Genomic DNA, 15,824 nt, shown 5'->3' on the forward strand with positions numbered 1-15,824 from the left:
ACCAAAATGGGAAAGACGGGCAACAAGTAGACAAAAGTTATTTCCCCTCTGCAACGAAGCCCATTTCTTGTCCAGCGCCTGGGAAAGGCGGGAAGGGGGGGAGGAGCCGAGGCCGAGCGGGCAAAACACCATCAGTGCTGCATCCACGCAAAACTCGGGCTTGAACAGCCTGTCAGATTCCCCGCCACGAGGCTGCAACGCGCTTCGCTCAGCACATCTATACTCATCGTTGCACCGATTCGTAAAATTAAGCATTAGCCGCATCCCTGTTGCTGGCCGCGCTAGCGCTCATGGTAGGCTGAGCGGTGGGCAGGATCTGGGAGACCTTTTGGCGAGTCTTGGACCAAGCGAAAACGAGACCGGAGACGAAGCCAACAAAGATGGCGGTGACACTGCCAAAAGTGACGGGGGCGTCGAAGAAGATGAGACCGCTGACGGCGATGGGAAGCTTGTTGAGGGCGCCAACCATGGAGTAGGTGGTCGAGGAGGTGACGCGAATGCACCAGGCCGAGCAGTACGAGATGAAGATGGCAGCGAGACCGGAGTAAATCATGCCGATGAAGAGGCTGTTGCGCGTCTCGACGGGGAAGTTCTTGATCAAGTTATCGTTGGACCAGTCCTCGAAGAGCAGGGAGAAGACGATCAGGACGGGAATGGTGAGGAGGTTGTTGTAGAACATGGCTAAAGTAGGAGATTCGGTTAGCATTGTACCTGGTTACCAGACAAACACCGGCCAGAGCCACTTACTGTCGTAGTCCTTGAAGTTCATCTTCTTGATGACCTTGCGCATGCCCAAAACGTACGCGGCGGTGCAGAACACGTTCATACCCATCCACGCGTATCCGGCGTTCAAGGTGGAGATAGCCTCGGTAGCCTCGGCAGTGTGACCAACGCCCTCGACGGCGGCCTGGATATCGGCCCAAGCAGCAATGACGGAACTGAAGACCATCAAACCGAAGGAGAGCAGAGCCATGGGGGTGACGCTGCCGCCGAACCAGAGGACCTCACCGTAGGCGATGACAATGATGGTCAGGTTCTTGAAGATGGTGTACACGGGCACGGAGAGGAACTGGAGCGCCTTGGTGCTGGTGTAGATCATACCCACGAGCAGCAGCGAGATAGGGAACCCTGTTGTAGTCCTATGTCAGCCGGCCGCTACAAACTTTCACAAGCTGAAACAAGAGGGGAAGGCTTACATTTCTTTGCCTTGGTCGAGTCGAAAGGAGCGAGGTTCTGGAACATGCCCAACTGCTTGCAAATCAGGATGGCAGCGGTACAGACCAGAGACTGTCATCATGGAGGTATTGTTAGCGTTCTCTTCTCCTTCTCGTCCCGCGGTTGGAGCCTTGGGCGTGGGTGTTTGTTCCGGCTGACGTACCTGCACAGCAAGGTAGAAGAAGTTGAGGTTCCATTCACTGCCGGACACAACGTATTTGTTGACAACCGTCATAGAAATCGACGACAGACAGTAGGCGAGAATCGAGGCACCGGGGCTGTGGTCAATCTTGTCGAAGTAGCCGCCGAAAGGACCAACTTGTTGAGGGCGGGTTGGCTGCGAAGATGACCTCCTGGCCAGGAAAGGGTCCTTGTCGGTCGAACCCCGACCCTCGACGGGGCCCAACTCAATGTCTTCGTTCCTCTTGTTGGCCATGGTGTGCTACTGAATTACGTCGATGTGGTGAGAAAAAGACAGGCGGGTGGTCCGGTAGGTAAAGGGAAAAGTTGCAAGTTGCGAAATGCAGCGACGGTCGAAAAGACGGGTCGGGTGGGATGCGCGCGGGCTGACCGCCTTAGGTTGGAACGAGCGAACCGAAGACCAACAAGGTACCGACCGTATTAGTCGGTGCGCTAGTCGCAAAAGCCGTGCAGTAGGTGGGAAAAGAATGAAGGTAGATGCGGCCGTTCACGCTGATACCATTCCAGAACCGAAAACAGATTTACAAAGCCTTGCTGGTTGCCAAGAGCAAGAGCAAGCGAAGGGAACTTGGGGATGTCTGGCGAAAGGCGACAGGACTTGAACAACTTCTTCTACGAGCACAGAGCGCCAGCGACTTCAGACGCGTGTCAGAAAAAGGGTTTGGAAGAATTCCTGTCAAGTTAAATTGCCAGATGCGAAACCCGCCCGCTCCCCACACCAATCAGGCTTGGCGCCTCGACACTCCAGTGGTCCGCGCTCCCCCACACAACCCCTTTTCCTTGCCTTGACTTCCCTGAGAGCGGACACTGTCCCGCAACTGTCACTCTGCCCCTTGTCACCTGCCAAGCCGTGAACCGTACCCCTTAAGCCTACAGCATCCTTGACCAATCAGCTTTGAGCAGCTGCCATCAGATTCATTGATGAGGCCATTCGCATTCCTGTCGGCTGGAAAAGCATGTGCAGAGCATGTAGAGTGTATATCAAAAATGCTACTACTATTTACTACCAAAACGGTGACGGGCGTGCTCCAAGACCAGCACAATAGAGCAGCCCGCCACCCTTTCAATACGACTATAGACATGAAGCGAACCGTGCAAGCCAACCTTCCACCCCCTTCAACTCTCTTCCTCCCCGTCCATTGCTTTGTCGCAAATTCTTCTTCCTCTGTTCCCTTGCTTTTCACTCGTCCATTTTTATTTTCGTCTCCTCATAATGCATTGGCTTAATTCATGTACCGCGTCCGCTCTGCGCCTGGACAACCTCATGAACCCTTCCGCCGCCGATACCCTACCCTCGTTCTGTACCAACTCGTTGCATGATCGTGTCGTCTGCGAATCGCAGAAAGGGGGGGTCATCTCTCTCACTCATAAACTCATTCGAAGCCAAAACCGAAACCAAAAATAGATGACAAGCCGAACAAAGGAACAACCAAACCGATTCAACAATAAAACATCAGAAGGTTAACATTCCTCATCCCTTACACACAAAGAGTGAGAGAGAAGAGATGTGAAGTGTTGTACATAGCCCATCTTGTGGCGCCTACCGAGCTGGAAGGGCCGAGGAGCGGAGATGTGTGGACACTTTAGGTGCCAGGCAGCGGGATTTGTTTATCTCTGTATATCAGGAACCGATGATTAGCGACCCATTTCACAATTCAGTGCACCATCATCCTACTACAAAGATAGAATTCTTGACTTACCCGTCCACGTCTGGAGGTGTTGTTGTTGTTGCCCTGCTCCTGCATATATCCCACATTTTGCTGCTGGGGCGGCATGCCAGCTCCGCCCATAGGGGCAGGCCCAGCGCCGTAACCGTAGCCAGGAGTGGGCATACCCATGTTCATACCGAATCCCGGGGCTGCGCCATACGGACCCTGAGGACCACCAGGTGGCATGTTAGGCATCTGGGGTGCACCAGGCGGCGGCTGAATCGGGCTGCCGTTGGACATGGCAGCTTGAGTGCCGCGATACTGGTCGATCGAGGGGCTCGGGGTCTGGAAACCACCAAACCCGGCGGGCATACCAGCTGGGTAGTAGTTGTTCATGGGAGGTGCGCCGCGTGCCATCATGCTCTGCTGGTACTGCATTTGCTGGAGAGCAGTGGCGGGGGCCATCGGTGTGGCGGCTCCACCGTACATTTGTCCTTGAGGAACGAAAGCAGGGAACTGCTGGGGGATCTCCAGGCCCTCGCTTCTAGGAATGCCGAAAGCCATGTCATTGTAGTTGGGGGCGCCAACATTCAATGGGTTATAGTACTGACCCGGGCCAGGGGTAAACTGACCAGGTTGCTGCTGCTGCGCCTGCTGTGCCGGCTGAGGCTGCTGCTGCTGCTGCTGGTTTTGCTGCTGATGTTGAGGGGTCTGGCGAGATGTAGGACGCTGCCTTTCACTATTGTTGGTGTTGTTGCTGTTATTGTTGGTGTGCTCACGAGTGTTGTTTCCGTTGTTGCTGTTGCTCCCACCGCTCCGAGTAGACAATCCAACTTCATCCATCAAACGCTTATAACCCTGGCCAGGCTGCGCCTTGATGCGAATCAAGACATTCTTCACGTTCTCAACAACCTGAGTCCGGATGGTCTCGTCGAAGAAGGGAGTGGTCAAGACCTTGAAGATGAGCGTCGCACCACAGGCGTGGTCGCTGAGGATTGCCTCCAGAACCTGGTCGTTCTGAGTGAAGAACAAAGCCTTAAGAATAGTGTCCCTGGCATCAGCCTCCGCCTTCTGGTTAATCACCTTCAGGACGGTCAGGTACGCGACCTTGTGAGTGCACAGATGCAACAGGTAAGGAACGAGCTGCGGCGACAAGACTGTGCGGCGCTGCGGGAACGTGCAGGTATCGAGGAACCAAGTCAGGAGTAGGGCACCGTTGGCGTTAGTGGCAAGCTGTACGCTATGAAGGGCAATGGCAGCTGCGAGCATCCGCTGCTGATCCTTGGTAGCGTGATGACTTTCCAGGCATGCCCTCATGGCACGAGCGCCGTAACGGCCTTGGGAAACCTCCCACATCTTGCTGAGCATGGTCTCAAAGATGAAGTCATTGTAGGGAGGGCCGAACTTCAGGCAGCCCTGAAGGACGTAGTTGCCATACTGGTCAAGGAACAAGGGGATCGTATAGGGACGCAGGTTCTCAACGATGAGGTTCAGCTGCTGGGGCGTCTTGCAGACATCGATGATCTTCTGGGCAGCCCAAGTACCGTTCTTGTGTACGCCAATCTCAGCCATATGAGGTGCAATCTCAGCAAGCATTTGGTCGCGAACGGAGTCAGAGCAGTGCTCAAAGAGCTTCTGGACAACAGTGTTACCAAGATAATCCGACGCCAGCTCAGCAATTTCAGGAAGCATCTCGATAGCAATGTTCTCGATCTCCTGCTGAGACAAGGTCTGGTTATCAATCCGCTTGCGAATATCACGGAGCTTGGGAGCATCGTGAACGCGGGTGTGGGCGGGCTCCTTGATGGGGGGAATCTCATCGATAAAGTTATCGAACTGAATGGCGTTCTGGAGGTTGGCGGAAATCTTGTACTTGTCCTCCTCGGTCGCGCCAAACTGCTGGACGATGTTAAGGATGTCGACGGTCATCTCAGAGAGAGGTGCCACGGTGGGGATGGCGTTTCCGGCCAAGGGTGTCGGGGAAGCATCACCAGATGCGCCAGTGCTGCCGTTTTGACCATTTTCCTGTCCCTTAGCAAACGGATCAGGGCTAGGGGAAGGGAAGGCTCCATCGTGGCCGGGAGTGTTGGACGCGGAAGGCGGCTTAGCAAAGTTGATACGAATGGGACCAGCACCAGGGAAAATCTCCTTTCCGTTCATGTTGGCCTTGGCGTTGATGGCACTGTCCACTCTTTCAAAGTTGACGAAGCCGCAGTTCTTGTGGGTCAGCACTCTAGCGGAGAGAATGGGACCATACGACTTGAACATCTCAGTAAGCGTAGAGGTCGTGGTGGACGTAGGGATGCTGCCGAGCCACAAGGCGCTTGTTGGGCCCTCCATGTTGGGCTCCTCGGCGCTGAGCAAGCCGTTGTTGTTACGGCTGTTCGATCTTCCCAGAGTCATGGCAGCGACGGCCTGGGGCAAATCTTCGTACTGTCTCTCCTCCGGCAACTGAATGTCGGCAGCTGTAATAGAAGCGTCAAGCCGAGAGGGAGTTGGAATGTAGTTACGAAGAATCCTGCTGGCAGGAGTGTCCAGAACACCGGCTGTCCTGGCACGCGGACGGGCAGCTTGGAATGCCTGTACGGCGAGGTTATGCTGTTGAATAGCTGCGTTGGTGGCAGCTAGTTGATCCTGAAGCTGAGCGTATTGGTTCTCCATTATGGTCAACGGATCTTCATCATAATCATCTTCCTCGTCAGCGTATTTATCCTTGTTGTTGACCGAATAAGAGCGGAACCTGTTCGCGGCCTTAGTAAAATCGACATAGGTCGGCATGTACGGGGTGGCAAGCTGAGCGCGAGGAGGCTGCGGTGTCTCTGCCAGGCCAAGGTAGTCCAAAGTCCTCATATGGACATCGTTCTCGCCCGCGCCTTCGCGAGAGAAGTGCGACTGGGTTGGAGAACTGGGGTTGTTGGATGGCACACTTGCGATGCTGGCCAGAGTGTTGCCTCTTTCACGACCAGTAGGCGTCCAGCTGCTGAAGATGGAAACGCCGAATGGCGAGCTTGTGCCGGGTACCTGGGCGAACGGGCTGCGCTGAGGCATAGAACCAGCCCTCAGCCTGGAAAGAAGCGTTGAAGCTGAGCCCTCGGCTTGTTCAATGCCGGGAGAGGGAGACTTGAACGGCGTATGCGACGGAGAAGGGCGCGAGGTCTTGGAAGCCAAGGCCGGGATATTCAGCATGCCATTGACCCCGGCACCGGCAGGAAATCTAGACGGCACGGTGCCGGCACGAGCACGCCGAGTCTGGGGCAAGCTGTCCGGAGTGGGCAACTGGGTGAAGTCCGGGAAGCCGTCGGTGGGCGACTCCGGGATGTTCTCTCGAAGAGGGGTCGAGTTGCCGCTGGTCGGGGGCCCACCCCATGGGTTTACCGGCAATCCCGAGATGCCTTCCTGGGCTTGGATCTCGCGGGCGCTGCGTCACAAGGCGGGGTCAGCGGCGCTCCTCCAAAAACATCCGGGTCATTATGGACTTACCGTTTTGAAAAGAGCCGGCCAGAGGACGCCATATCGTGGGATGGCGAACCATTGCCCGACCGCGAAGCGCCAGCCATCTTGGAAGACTGTCCCAGTCCCGATGACAGGCCGAAAGGAGAGCGGATGGCACCGGCAGAGGTCGGATCATTCGGTGATGTGCTTGTAGGCGAACCGGTTCGAGTCTGAAGAGAGACCGACTGCGGCGGGAAGCCGAGCGACATATGATCGCCGGGTCTTTGGTTGGACATTATTGATTATTTTTTATCCAGCTCTCATGAGAGTTATTGACAACTTTTTGTTTCCAGTCGCGTCCACGCGGCTACCAGGCCTTGGATACCGGACAAGAAGCGTTTGACGATAGCTCAAGGGAGGGTCTCGTCTCGGTCGAGTCTGATTTCCGGCGGGCGGTCAAAGGCGGTGTGGGACGAAAGGATGGACCAACGTCGACGTCAAAGAGCGCAGGCGCGGGGCCGACAAGAGTCGTCCAATTAAGCAGGAATCTATATCAGACACAGGCTGACCTGAGCGAAGGAGCGTCGCTCGAGGAGGCCTTTTGTGAAGCTCGAGGAGGGAATACGACGTCGCAAAGGTTTGTTGCAAGGGGCGATTACGGAGTCGGTGACGAAAGGTGCCGGGATTTCTCTATCGATGCTTGCAAAAAAAAGTTTGGCAAAGTTGGGGAAGTTTGCTTGGGGAAATTTGGCAAGTCGACCTCAACAAGGAGCGACAGGTTGAAGGGGAAAAGAGGAACCGAGAGAGCTGAGTCGACCTCGGCGGCGGCTCAGAGGTTGAGTCGAGGTGAAGCAAACTGGATGTTCCTGGGAGATCTTTCGAGGCAGGCGGCCCTGGTTTTGCCTTTTTTGCCAAGGTGGGATTGGATCGATTGGAACTGCGCCCGGGTTGTGGTGGACTGGTTGCTGAATGGTGGCTCGTTGTCGGGACGGTCCCGGACAGAAGCTGTGTGTGGGATGGTGCGAGTGGACTTTTTTTTTCTAGCGAGAGACAATCCCCCGGCCGTTCGCTCGTGTTCCGTCGTTTTGCTCACGCCCGGCCTCGTCTCAGCTCAGCGGAGGGGTGGGATGTCGATTTTGTCAACCGTCAACGGCCGTCGTCTGGGTTCACGTTACTCCGCCAGGAGAGTGGATCCGACAAGGAGAGGCGGGGAGGGGAGAGAAGTGGAAGTTAAAGGCTGCTAAAGAATATACAGGCCCGGGGTCATTAGGAGGAGGGTTTCGAGCCTGGAGAAGAGGACAGCGATTTTGATTAGAAGAGGAAGGGTTGTGAGTTACAATGAGAGAGAAGAAGAGACGGAGAGATGCAAGGTTGAAAAGGAGAGAAAGTGATGCAGAGTTGAAGTTGAATGGTTGCAGGAAGAAACCTAAAGACCCAGAAAGCCGTCGTGGTGGGGGCAACCGGGGAATCTTCTACAGGCGGCGTGTACTAAACACCACCTAGAGAGGGGGGGTCGAGGATTTGACACTGCAACTGCAACTGCAACTGCGGAACCACCACGCTCCCACCGACGTCCTGTGCAGAGATCTCCGACGACACCGAGATGGAAGGCGTGATGGGAAGAGGAAAGTGCTCTGGAAACGCGGCGAGAGGTTGATTCTGAGTGGTGGATGGCGGACCGGGGCCGGATGTGAAACAGCCAGCCTTGGAAGAGGTGCTTCGTGCTTTCCTCCCGCTTGACATTGCTTGCTGTTAACATGAAGTGAGCAGGTACCTGTACTTGCATTGGATGCACCGAAAACACTCGTCACGGGCTCATGGCTTTTCTGGCTCTCTTTGCGATCTCTTCCACCCTGACCAAGGCCGGACTCTCACCGCCTTATACAACAACAGCTGCACTCACTTGTTGTCTTGCTTACAATTGGCGGAACCAAACCCCAAGTGAATGAACAGCTGTCATGGAAAAGTCCGATATCAAGTTAAGGCTGCGCAAGTTGCCGACAGCGGGGAAACTCAACCTTATGCCCACCATGCTGACCCTGATGGAAGTCACTGTTGATGTTGGGGATCCTGAACTTCGGTTCCTCGAACGCCCTGGAGTGTCCAGCTTTGCCTGGCAAAAGCGGAAGCCCCTTTTTTCAGCAAGACCCCAGGTACCCTCCATCAGAGACGTGAGGTGACTCCGTTTCCATGCTGCGAGCTAAACGTCTTATGCATGCTTGGGGAGCAACGGGAACGGAGGGGACGGGAGTCATGCTTCACGCTGTAGTGTGTTCCGTAGCCCTTTTTTGGGCTTTTTCACCGGGGAAAAAGGTACTTCGGGTGAAAAGGTTGCACGGACCAATTTTCACCGGCTTTTTCACCGGGTTGCAGGGTTTTGGGTGAAAATGGTGATCATATTGTTTTGGCGTTGGAGTTGGGTTGGTTATAGCGGCTTCAGCACTATTTCAGCGCGTTCAATGGGTGATGCATTTTGCAAAACACCCTTTTTTCTGTTCACCGGGTGAAAAGGAATGAAGATGGATGCGAGCGATTTGGTTGGCTGAAAGCTTAAAAAGTGGGCCATTTCTTTTCACCGGGTGAACAAGACGTGTAACCCGGGTGAAAAGGTACAAAAGTGTCAAAAAAGTTATGGAACACGATTTTCACCGGCCATTTTCACCTGGTGAAAACGCTAAAAAAAAAACGCTACGGAACACACCCTAAGTGGACAGGATGGGCGTTGCTGCAGCTATCCACAAGCGCCCCGAGAATCACACCCCCTCTTGACCTAGCCATTGCGATAGAAAGCTAACAAATTGGAAGACCAAGAAAAGTCTAAAGAAAAGAGACTCCAGAATCGAACTTCATCTCGTTGATTTCTTTGGTTGTCTACCTCTGGAAGTTGGGTTCCCTACTTCGTCTGCTTGATGTCTGCCGGGAGTGGGTATGCCACCTCGAGTGGTATTCTCAGGTACAGGAAGCTAGGGACTGCCGCTGCCGAAGATGCACCTTGATTGGTGGGTGCGTGACAGGTACCCGATCCCAACAGGTAACCAGCATTGATAGAGGCGGCCAACATGTCATCAAGCACTGACTTTCTTGATGCCAAGATGATCACTACAGACCGAATGAATATGTATAACGGTATGCTCGCCAGCGTTCTAAGTGTGCCCATGATAGCAAAGCAGAGCATTGATATACCTAAGCACAGGGGATCTGTACCAGGTATGCTCACTGGCGTCGATTCTAGAAGGGTGGGAGCAGTTTCTGTCTTGTTTGATAGGGCAGTTTACCAATTGTCCAAGAACCAAAGCTTCTGGCCGCAAGACTCGGGATACAGTGAGTCCCATAGACATCTCAACTAATGGTTTGATAACCGATACCGGCCAACGTCTTCCCTCCAATATCTCTTGGGTTGGCAATGTCGAGTGTCTTGACCTGGTTGTAAGTCAAGCGCCATTCACACCCTCACCCGCCCATATCCGCCAGAATGCCCTATCATCCCCGCGGGTTCCCTTCTATGATTCCTTCGTCGTTCCCCTTGGATCGTGTTCGAGGAACATACAACAAACCAATCAAAGGGGAGAAGCAACGATCAGTGATCTGCGAGAGCAACCTGAAACATCGAGGCCCAGTTGCCCTCAAGCGTGGCCCCCTAGCAACAGAGCAGTGCACGAGCCATTTAATGGCTTAGCGTTCGCTTTCGGATGGAAACACCCCTCATATACTCCTCAATATCTAGACCCCCCTTTGGAATGACGACCCCTCGTGCATCCTAGAGTCCAGTCCCATGGTGATTCCCGCGAATGGGCGGCTCTTGAGAATTTGACTGCGTCTTCTGCTCTTCTTTTGCCCCTGGTTGTTGGATTTTATCACATACGATCGCAATCTTCCAAGTCGTCCTCGAACTTGCGTGATCGGTCCCGAAAACCGTCTAGACAACGCTCGGTTGTTGCCGCTGTGCCCTATGTTTCCTGTCACTCTTGCCGGTTTCTTCACAACATCTGAAATTCGGGCACTTCTTTCCACGACCCAAAGACTACCTCTGAATATGGGGAAAAACACACAAGTGCAACGCGCAATCCTCGATTTACATTCAATTATGTCCGCAGCGTTTCACCTATCGCTTCCCCTGCTTTCCGCATCTCTTTCCCCCGCATTGGCAAGGCGGATGAGACTCGGGATTCGGGAAAGCCATGCCATATCTTGACATCCAGGGCTGGTATTTATATAGCCGACCTGCGTGACAAATACACTCTTGACTGTAAGGTACGGTATGTACCACCTTAATGGTTCTCACTGCCTCCTCACAAACATCGATAATTCGATTAAATCTTGCGGTTGGGGTGGTCGCCAAGGCCTTCAAGTGATGTGTCCAAATACGTAACCTTTGCGTTGGTAACAAAGATCAATGGAAAGGGCATACCAACAACCACAATGATATTGAGGTTTTGAGATCGATCCGATTCCAGACTGAAGAGCATTAAAAAGCCATAAACTTCTCGCTAGATTTGTTTCAGCAGTCCTCGCAAAGCAAACCAACCTTCAACAACAGCAGTGGAAGCGTGTCGTCGAAGGAGAAAGTGGGGCTTCCAGAAGAAGCACGGACAATATCTCTTCGGCGGGTCCGTGCACCAGCTCCCTGGAATTCCCCCGTCATAAGTTCCATGTCGCAAGCTCCAGCTCCAGAAGCTCCAATTGTGGCCACATCGCGCCAACAACGCCAGCAAACGATACCATGGCGAACGTGATCAACAACCTCTTTGGCGGCGCAAAGCCTGCCAGCGTCATTCCAGACAAGGCGGGCGATTCTGGTATGTGGCTTTGATCTGTAATCCTATCTGTTGGACACATTGGGAGCACCGTCAAGCCCCTAATCTAGCCCGTCAACTGAACGGCTTCGATGTTCGCGATGCCCCGGTCAGACACGGTTGCTTGAGCTAGGCTCTAGATATCCCGGCTGCTCTACCCACCAGAACTCGCCTAATGCCGATCAATGGGCCTCTGCCTCGCTTCCAGAACCCTCAGACGCGATTCAACTAAATGGGATGACTGACCTTTTGGGCTCCAGACTTTGCCGACTTCGCAGAGGGCGCCGACCCGTCCCCCATCCCTATCAGCCCGGTAACGACTACTCTCGCCGGTGCCCAGCCCGCAAAGACCGTCGTCCCCTATACAAAGTGGTACAATGTGCACGAGCGCCATAGCCTTTCCGAATTCAAGGCCGAGGGCTTCATCCTGGCCGCCATGACCGTCGTGCTGGTCCTCCACCTCTTCGGTGCCCGTCTAAACCGCTCCAAGGCCAAGAAGTGGATTCGCGCCCATGCTTCGACATTGGGCTCCGAGTTTGCCCTTGTTGGCTTCTCCGGCGTGCCCAGGGCCCTCTCGGACAAGTCTGGTGATAAGCTCACCCAGGCTCTGGCCGACTCCAACTCCCAGAAGGGTGACGGCATCCTGAAGGAGAAGAGTCTCTTCGAGTTCGCGACCTACGCCACCGGCCGTGTCAACGTTGCCTTTGTCGATGTCAAGCTCACCCTGGTCAAGCGCTTCAACCCCTTCATCACCCTCGCCGAGAACGTCATTGGTTTCTTCTGGGACAGCTACGCCCAGCCTACCGATTCCGTCGAGGCCACCTTGTATCCCTTCGACGGCAAGGAGGCGCTTACTGTTCCTGCTATGCCTGGCGCGGCTGAGCTCCGTCAGAACGACAAGAAGAGCACTTTCGACGGTTTTGTCTGGGCCATTGTCCACAAGGAGAGCATGAAGCAGGTCCGCGACGAGCGCTACGACGTGTCCCTTACCTACACCAAGGACAACAACAAGCTTCCCCAGTGGTTGACGGTTATGACTGAGAGCGCCGAGATCACTGATGCGCTGCTTACCCCTGAGCTGATCAAGGCTGCCGAGTCTGCTGGTGACCTCCTCGAGTACCTCATTGTTTCCGACCAGCCTATTGACAAGCCCACGACGTGAGTCTCACCCGCTTTTCTGCCCACAAACTACATCACCACACAGTTATTGACATATGATCCCCTTCACAGTGTCGAGGAGACCAACCCCCGCAAGCGCATCTTCCTCAAGTACCGCCTCCCCTCAGACAACAACTACGAGCCTCTCCTGCCCATCTTCCAGTACTTCCTCCGCATGACGGACCAGCTCGTGCAGGTGGCGCACTTCCGTCCTGAGGTTCTCCGCAAGGTCAAGTCGGTCCGCGACGAGATGATCAAGGGCATCAAGAAGGCGAGCGAGCAGGAGAAGGCCGAGGAGCTGGCGGTCGAGCGCGAGAAGCAGCGTAAGGCCAAGCGTGACGCCGAGTTGGCCGCCATGGACGCCAAGTCGCAGAAGAAGTACCTCGAGAAGGAGAGGGAGAGGGAAGCCAAGAGGCAGACCAAGAAGATGACTACTAGGGCTTAAAAAGCTTTTCTCTTCTTCTTCGAATGTTGTATGTGTGATGACTATGGTATGAGGGGGGGTAATGGGTTGGGATTCGGATGATCCCGACAAGGTGATGGTTTTGGGTAAGGGATGATGACGGAGGCTATTATCAAAGTATACTTATAATAACGTGTATATGCGTCTGTATGTTGTATGTATAAAAATAATGTGGAGATGGATTGATGAGCAAGATGTGAGCCCTGTTGGTGTGAGGCGGTACTGTGTTTGTCCACGTCTGAAGCACTCCTCTTATTCTCTTTTCCGTCCTCCTATACCCCTGGATCCCACATCCCCGTACTGCGCTGAACGGTGTGACAAAAGCCGGGTTCCCAGCATAGCGAATCCGCTGTTCTGCAATATTGACAGCAATAAAGGCCTTGGTTAGTATCAACGTTCTCTGGTGAAGCTGGCATGCATGATCCTCAACAAACGGAGACGGATAAGCAAGCCACTAGACTAAGTACCAAGTAACGTATTAAAGCTGAGTAGCTTGAGAACGTGAATAGCAGTAACTGAATAGCAGTAACTAGGCAGATGACTCCCCCTTTTGATCCTCAGACAAGATTCCTTGCACTCTCTTCACCTTGTCTTCAGCCGTTTGTTTCTTGTCGGTTCTGTTGGAGTGAAAGAGAAGGGGAAGTAAAGGGTCAGCAAGAGCAACGCAACGCAACGCAACGCATGATGAGATGATTCCAAGACCGAAGTGAAGAGTCCAAAGCAGGGAAAAGAAGGAGAGATTAAAGAGAGGGTGAAGGGGGAGAGAGAGAGAAGAACAGAACATACCGAGTCCCAACCCGCATAGAAGTTTGCACCCGCTTCACGCCCCCCTGGTGCACGACCGCGTGGGCTTGGCCGATGACTTTCATTACTTCGTCCCAGGATCCTTCTGTTTTTGTTGTGAAAGTGAAGGGTTGTTAGTTAGCTGCTTGCTGTCTTCCAAGTACAAGACAATAAATAGGCTGTCCAGGCTCGAAAGGTTTTGTATGGAAGCAGGTAGTAGGAAGGTAGCGAGAGATACTAACCAACAGTAGTACCAGCCGAGTGCATCGTGTACTTCAACCCGCTGGCTTTCAAAATTCTTTGCACCTCGGCAACCTCGTTGGCGACGGATACGTTGCCTGTTCCAACCTGTTTGTCGCAAACCAAAAGAGTCAGCATGTTTCTTCATTAAGTTTATATATATAGATATACTCACCGGAACCAAGCAAAAGTCTACGTAACACGACGCAGGCGTTTCGATGTTGGAGTAGTCGCGGAAACTCATTTTCAGGTAGGAAGGGAAGTGTCTGTTGGTGATTAGGAGCTGCCGGGAGGAATGACTGAGAAGAGTTCGGTGAGATCTGAAGAGACTCATAGGGGTGGGTGGTTTGAGGAGGTTTTAGATGGAGGAAGGGGTTCGAGGGGGAGGATAAGAAAGACCTCCAAGCACGGATCAGATGTTCAGTTTGGTTGTTGTTGGTTAGGTGTTGCTGGCGTCAGTGTCACTGCGATTCAAGACTGAAAAGTTACAGTTGGAGCGTGCCTTCCTGGATAAGGTATGTTCGATAAGCGAAGACCAAAAGGATTCAAATCTGAGGTATCTATCTTTCAGTATCGATGTGAAATGACTTGAAGTCTACCTCGAGGCTTCAGATATTCATGTTCCACTTAATTTTTGTCCATTCGAGTTCACTGGCAACGCTGGTTCACGATACCTCTATCCTACGGCAAGATCCGAGCTTCCGCTATCGTGGGGATGCAAACAACCCCACACTTTGTACAGTACTTGGAGTTTGGACGCAATCTTGCCCCTCATCTAGGGACATAAACGTGAGCGATAGAGGATATACAACCCACTTGGAACTCAAGACCCGTGAATCCTCTCATAATAGAGCCCACGGTGAAACAAAAAGATTTGCGTGAATGTGTTGATGTCAGATATATGCCATCCTTGAGATGGACAACTTGGCTTGCGGGGGAAGCACGGGGGTTCGAGTTCTCTGCCGATTGGAGATGGAGGCATCGTGTTGCCGGGGAACCCTAGTGCCATAGTCGATAGCGCTTGTTTGATGTCGTCAGAGGGCGCTCATTATACTCCAAAAGGTTTGCTGGTGTTGGATCAAGGAATTCGAGAACTTGAGTATGAAGCCATCGTAAACATTTGGGAGATATCGAGATGTGTTATAGCAGGCTGTAAGTCGGCGATAGAAAGCTTTGGAGATGGCCACACGGTGTTGATCAGGCAGCACCGAGTAGCCGAGATGACGGGGTGTCATGACACGGAGTCGATGACTCTCTTGCATACAATCGCCATATCTCATCCGGTCTAACGCGCGACATCTTAACTGGTGGCCTTGAATCCGAAAAGCTTCGTCTTGGTTCTTGAATTTGTTGGCGCCACGTCGTGAAGTTTGGGTTGATAGCTGGTGTAAATGCTGTCCCCGCCCTTGCATGTGCAGATGTTAGTGCGTGATACCTTTGCGGTGCCAAGTCCATTGTCATTGATAGGGTACAGCTGGCGGGCACCTGCTGTGTTGCAGACGGGACAGCCTGGACTTGGACACTTGCACCTGCAGGACAACTGCTGCGAGTCTGCTGTCAGTTGCCTCAACCTGCCATGTGCCGCCATCCTGCCGTCCCACGGGGCCGCCTGAATAGCACTGGAAACAGGAGGCGTTAACATGATGGCATGCGCCGTGCTAATCGCAAGAGGAACAACCATCCCGGACGAACACGGCAACAACACAGCCAAACACCCAAGCACGTCGACGGCACACTCACTGCGACGAGACCGACATCTTCCCCGTCAACCATAGGCCCATCGCCCAGCAGCCCCCCCGACCGCGAACCCACCGTCATCCCTGCAATTAGACAAGCTGGAAACCGGCCCCCGGGACCCTTTCGACTACCAGTCCCGTTCCTACTACTGCC

At 53.5% G+C, this 15,824-nt stretch overlaps 4 protein-coding genes across 4 annotated transcripts; 1 reads left to right on the top strand and 3 right to left on the bottom strand.

Annotated features, from left to right (window-relative positions):
• Nucleotides 1-35: 35 nt before the first annotated feature.
• On the bottom strand, nucleotides 36-1,772 carry B0H65DRAFT_253583 (uncharacterized protein). The gene is made up of 4 exons (XM_062822516.1): nucleotides 1,379-1,772; nucleotides 1,197-1,287; nucleotides 748-1,128; nucleotides 36-681 (listed from the first exon to the last, which is right to left on the bottom strand). Exons 1-4 carry the CDS (start codon nucleotides 1,649-1,651, stop codon nucleotides 248-250), a joined length of 1,179 nt encoding a protein of 392 aa, XP_062679211.1. The 5' UTR covers nucleotides 1,652-1,772; the 3' UTR covers nucleotides 36-247.
• Nucleotides 1,773-2,857: 1,085 nt separating this feature from the next.
• On the bottom strand, nucleotides 2,858-6,793 carry B0H65DRAFT_577840 (uncharacterized protein; the record flags this gene model as incomplete). Its single annotated transcript, XM_062830710.1, has 2 exons — nucleotides 2,858-6,483; nucleotides 6,546-6,793. The coding sequence occupies 2 exons, from the start codon at nucleotides 6,791-6,793 to the stop codon at nucleotides 3,072-3,074; spliced, it is 3,660 nt and encodes a 1,219-aa protein (XP_062679212.1). The 3' UTR covers nucleotides 2,858-3,071.
• A 4,160-nt stretch (nucleotides 6,794-10,953) lies between these two features.
• Nucleotides 10,954-13,171, top strand: B0H65DRAFT_253656 (uncharacterized protein). The gene is made up of 3 exons (XM_062822518.1): nucleotides 10,954-11,293; nucleotides 11,551-12,448; nucleotides 12,521-13,171. The coding sequence occupies exons 1-3, from the start codon at nucleotides 11,218-11,220 to the stop codon at nucleotides 12,891-12,893; spliced, it is 1,347 nt and encodes a 448-aa protein (XP_062679213.1). The 5' UTR covers nucleotides 10,954-11,217; the 3' UTR covers nucleotides 12,894-13,171.
• Nucleotides 13,167-14,410, bottom strand: B0H65DRAFT_253649 (YkoF-like protein). Its single transcript, XM_062822517.1, has 4 exons — nucleotides 14,110-14,410; nucleotides 13,937-14,042; nucleotides 13,698-13,800; nucleotides 13,167-13,528 (listed from the first exon to the last, which is right to left on the bottom strand). The coding sequence occupies exons 1-4, from the start codon at nucleotides 14,266-14,268 to the stop codon at nucleotides 13,441-13,443; spliced, it is 456 nt and encodes a 151-aa protein (XP_062679214.1). The 5' UTR covers nucleotides 14,269-14,410; the 3' UTR covers nucleotides 13,167-13,440.
• Between the last annotated feature and the right edge of the window lie 1,414 nt (nucleotides 14,411-15,824).

Source organism: Neurospora tetraspora (assembly GCF_033439725.1).
Source record: "Neurospora tetraspora strain CBS 560.94 chromosome Unknown B0H65scaffold_6, whole genome shotgun sequence".
NCBI lineage: Eukaryota > Fungi > Ascomycota > Sordariomycetes > Sordariales > Sordariaceae > Neurospora > Neurospora tetraspora.

What these genes read in the sequence shown, in the direction of transcription:
- B0H65DRAFT_253583 (XM_062822516.1), bottom strand. Translation starts at nt 1,651, where the DNA reads ATGGCCAACAAGAGGAACGAAGACATTGAGTTGGGCCCCGTCGAGGGT. An exon ending in TCTTCTACCTTGCTGTGCAG is followed by an intron (nt 1,288 to 1,378) that starts GTACGTCAGCCG and finishes CCATGATGACAG; the next exon opens with TCTCTGGTCTGTACCGCTGC. An exon ending in GAACTTCAAGGACTACGACA is followed by an intron (nt 682 to 747) that starts GTAAGTGGCTCT and finishes CTCCTACTTTAG; the next exon opens with CCATGTTCTACAACAACCTC.
- B0H65DRAFT_253649 (XM_062822517.1), bottom strand. Translation starts at nt 14,268, where the DNA reads ATGAGTCTCTTCAGATCTCACCGAACTCTTCTCAGTCATTCCTCCCGG. An exon ending in CTCGGCTGGTACTACTGTTG is followed by an intron (nt 13,801 to 13,936) that starts GTTAGTATCTCT and finishes CAACAAAAACAG; the next exon opens with AAGGATCCTGGGACGAAGTA. An exon ending in TCTATGCGGGTTGGGACTCG is followed by an intron (nt 13,529 to 13,697) that starts GTATGTTCTGTT and finishes TCACTCCAACAG; the next exon opens with AACCGACAAGAAACAAACGG.
- B0H65DRAFT_253656 (XM_062822518.1), top strand. Translation starts at nt 11,218, where the DNA reads ATGGCGAACGTGATCAACAACCTCTTTGGCGGCGCAAAGCCTGCCAGC. An exon ending in AGACAAGGCGGGCGATTCTG is followed by an intron (nt 11,294 to 11,550) that starts GTATGTGGCTTT and finishes TTTGGGCTCCAG; the next exon opens with ACTTTGCCGACTTCGCAGAG. An exon ending in CCTATTGACAAGCCCACGAC is followed by an intron (nt 12,449 to 12,520) that starts GTGAGTCTCACC and finishes TCCCCTTCACAG; the next exon opens with TGTCGAGGAGACCAACCCCC.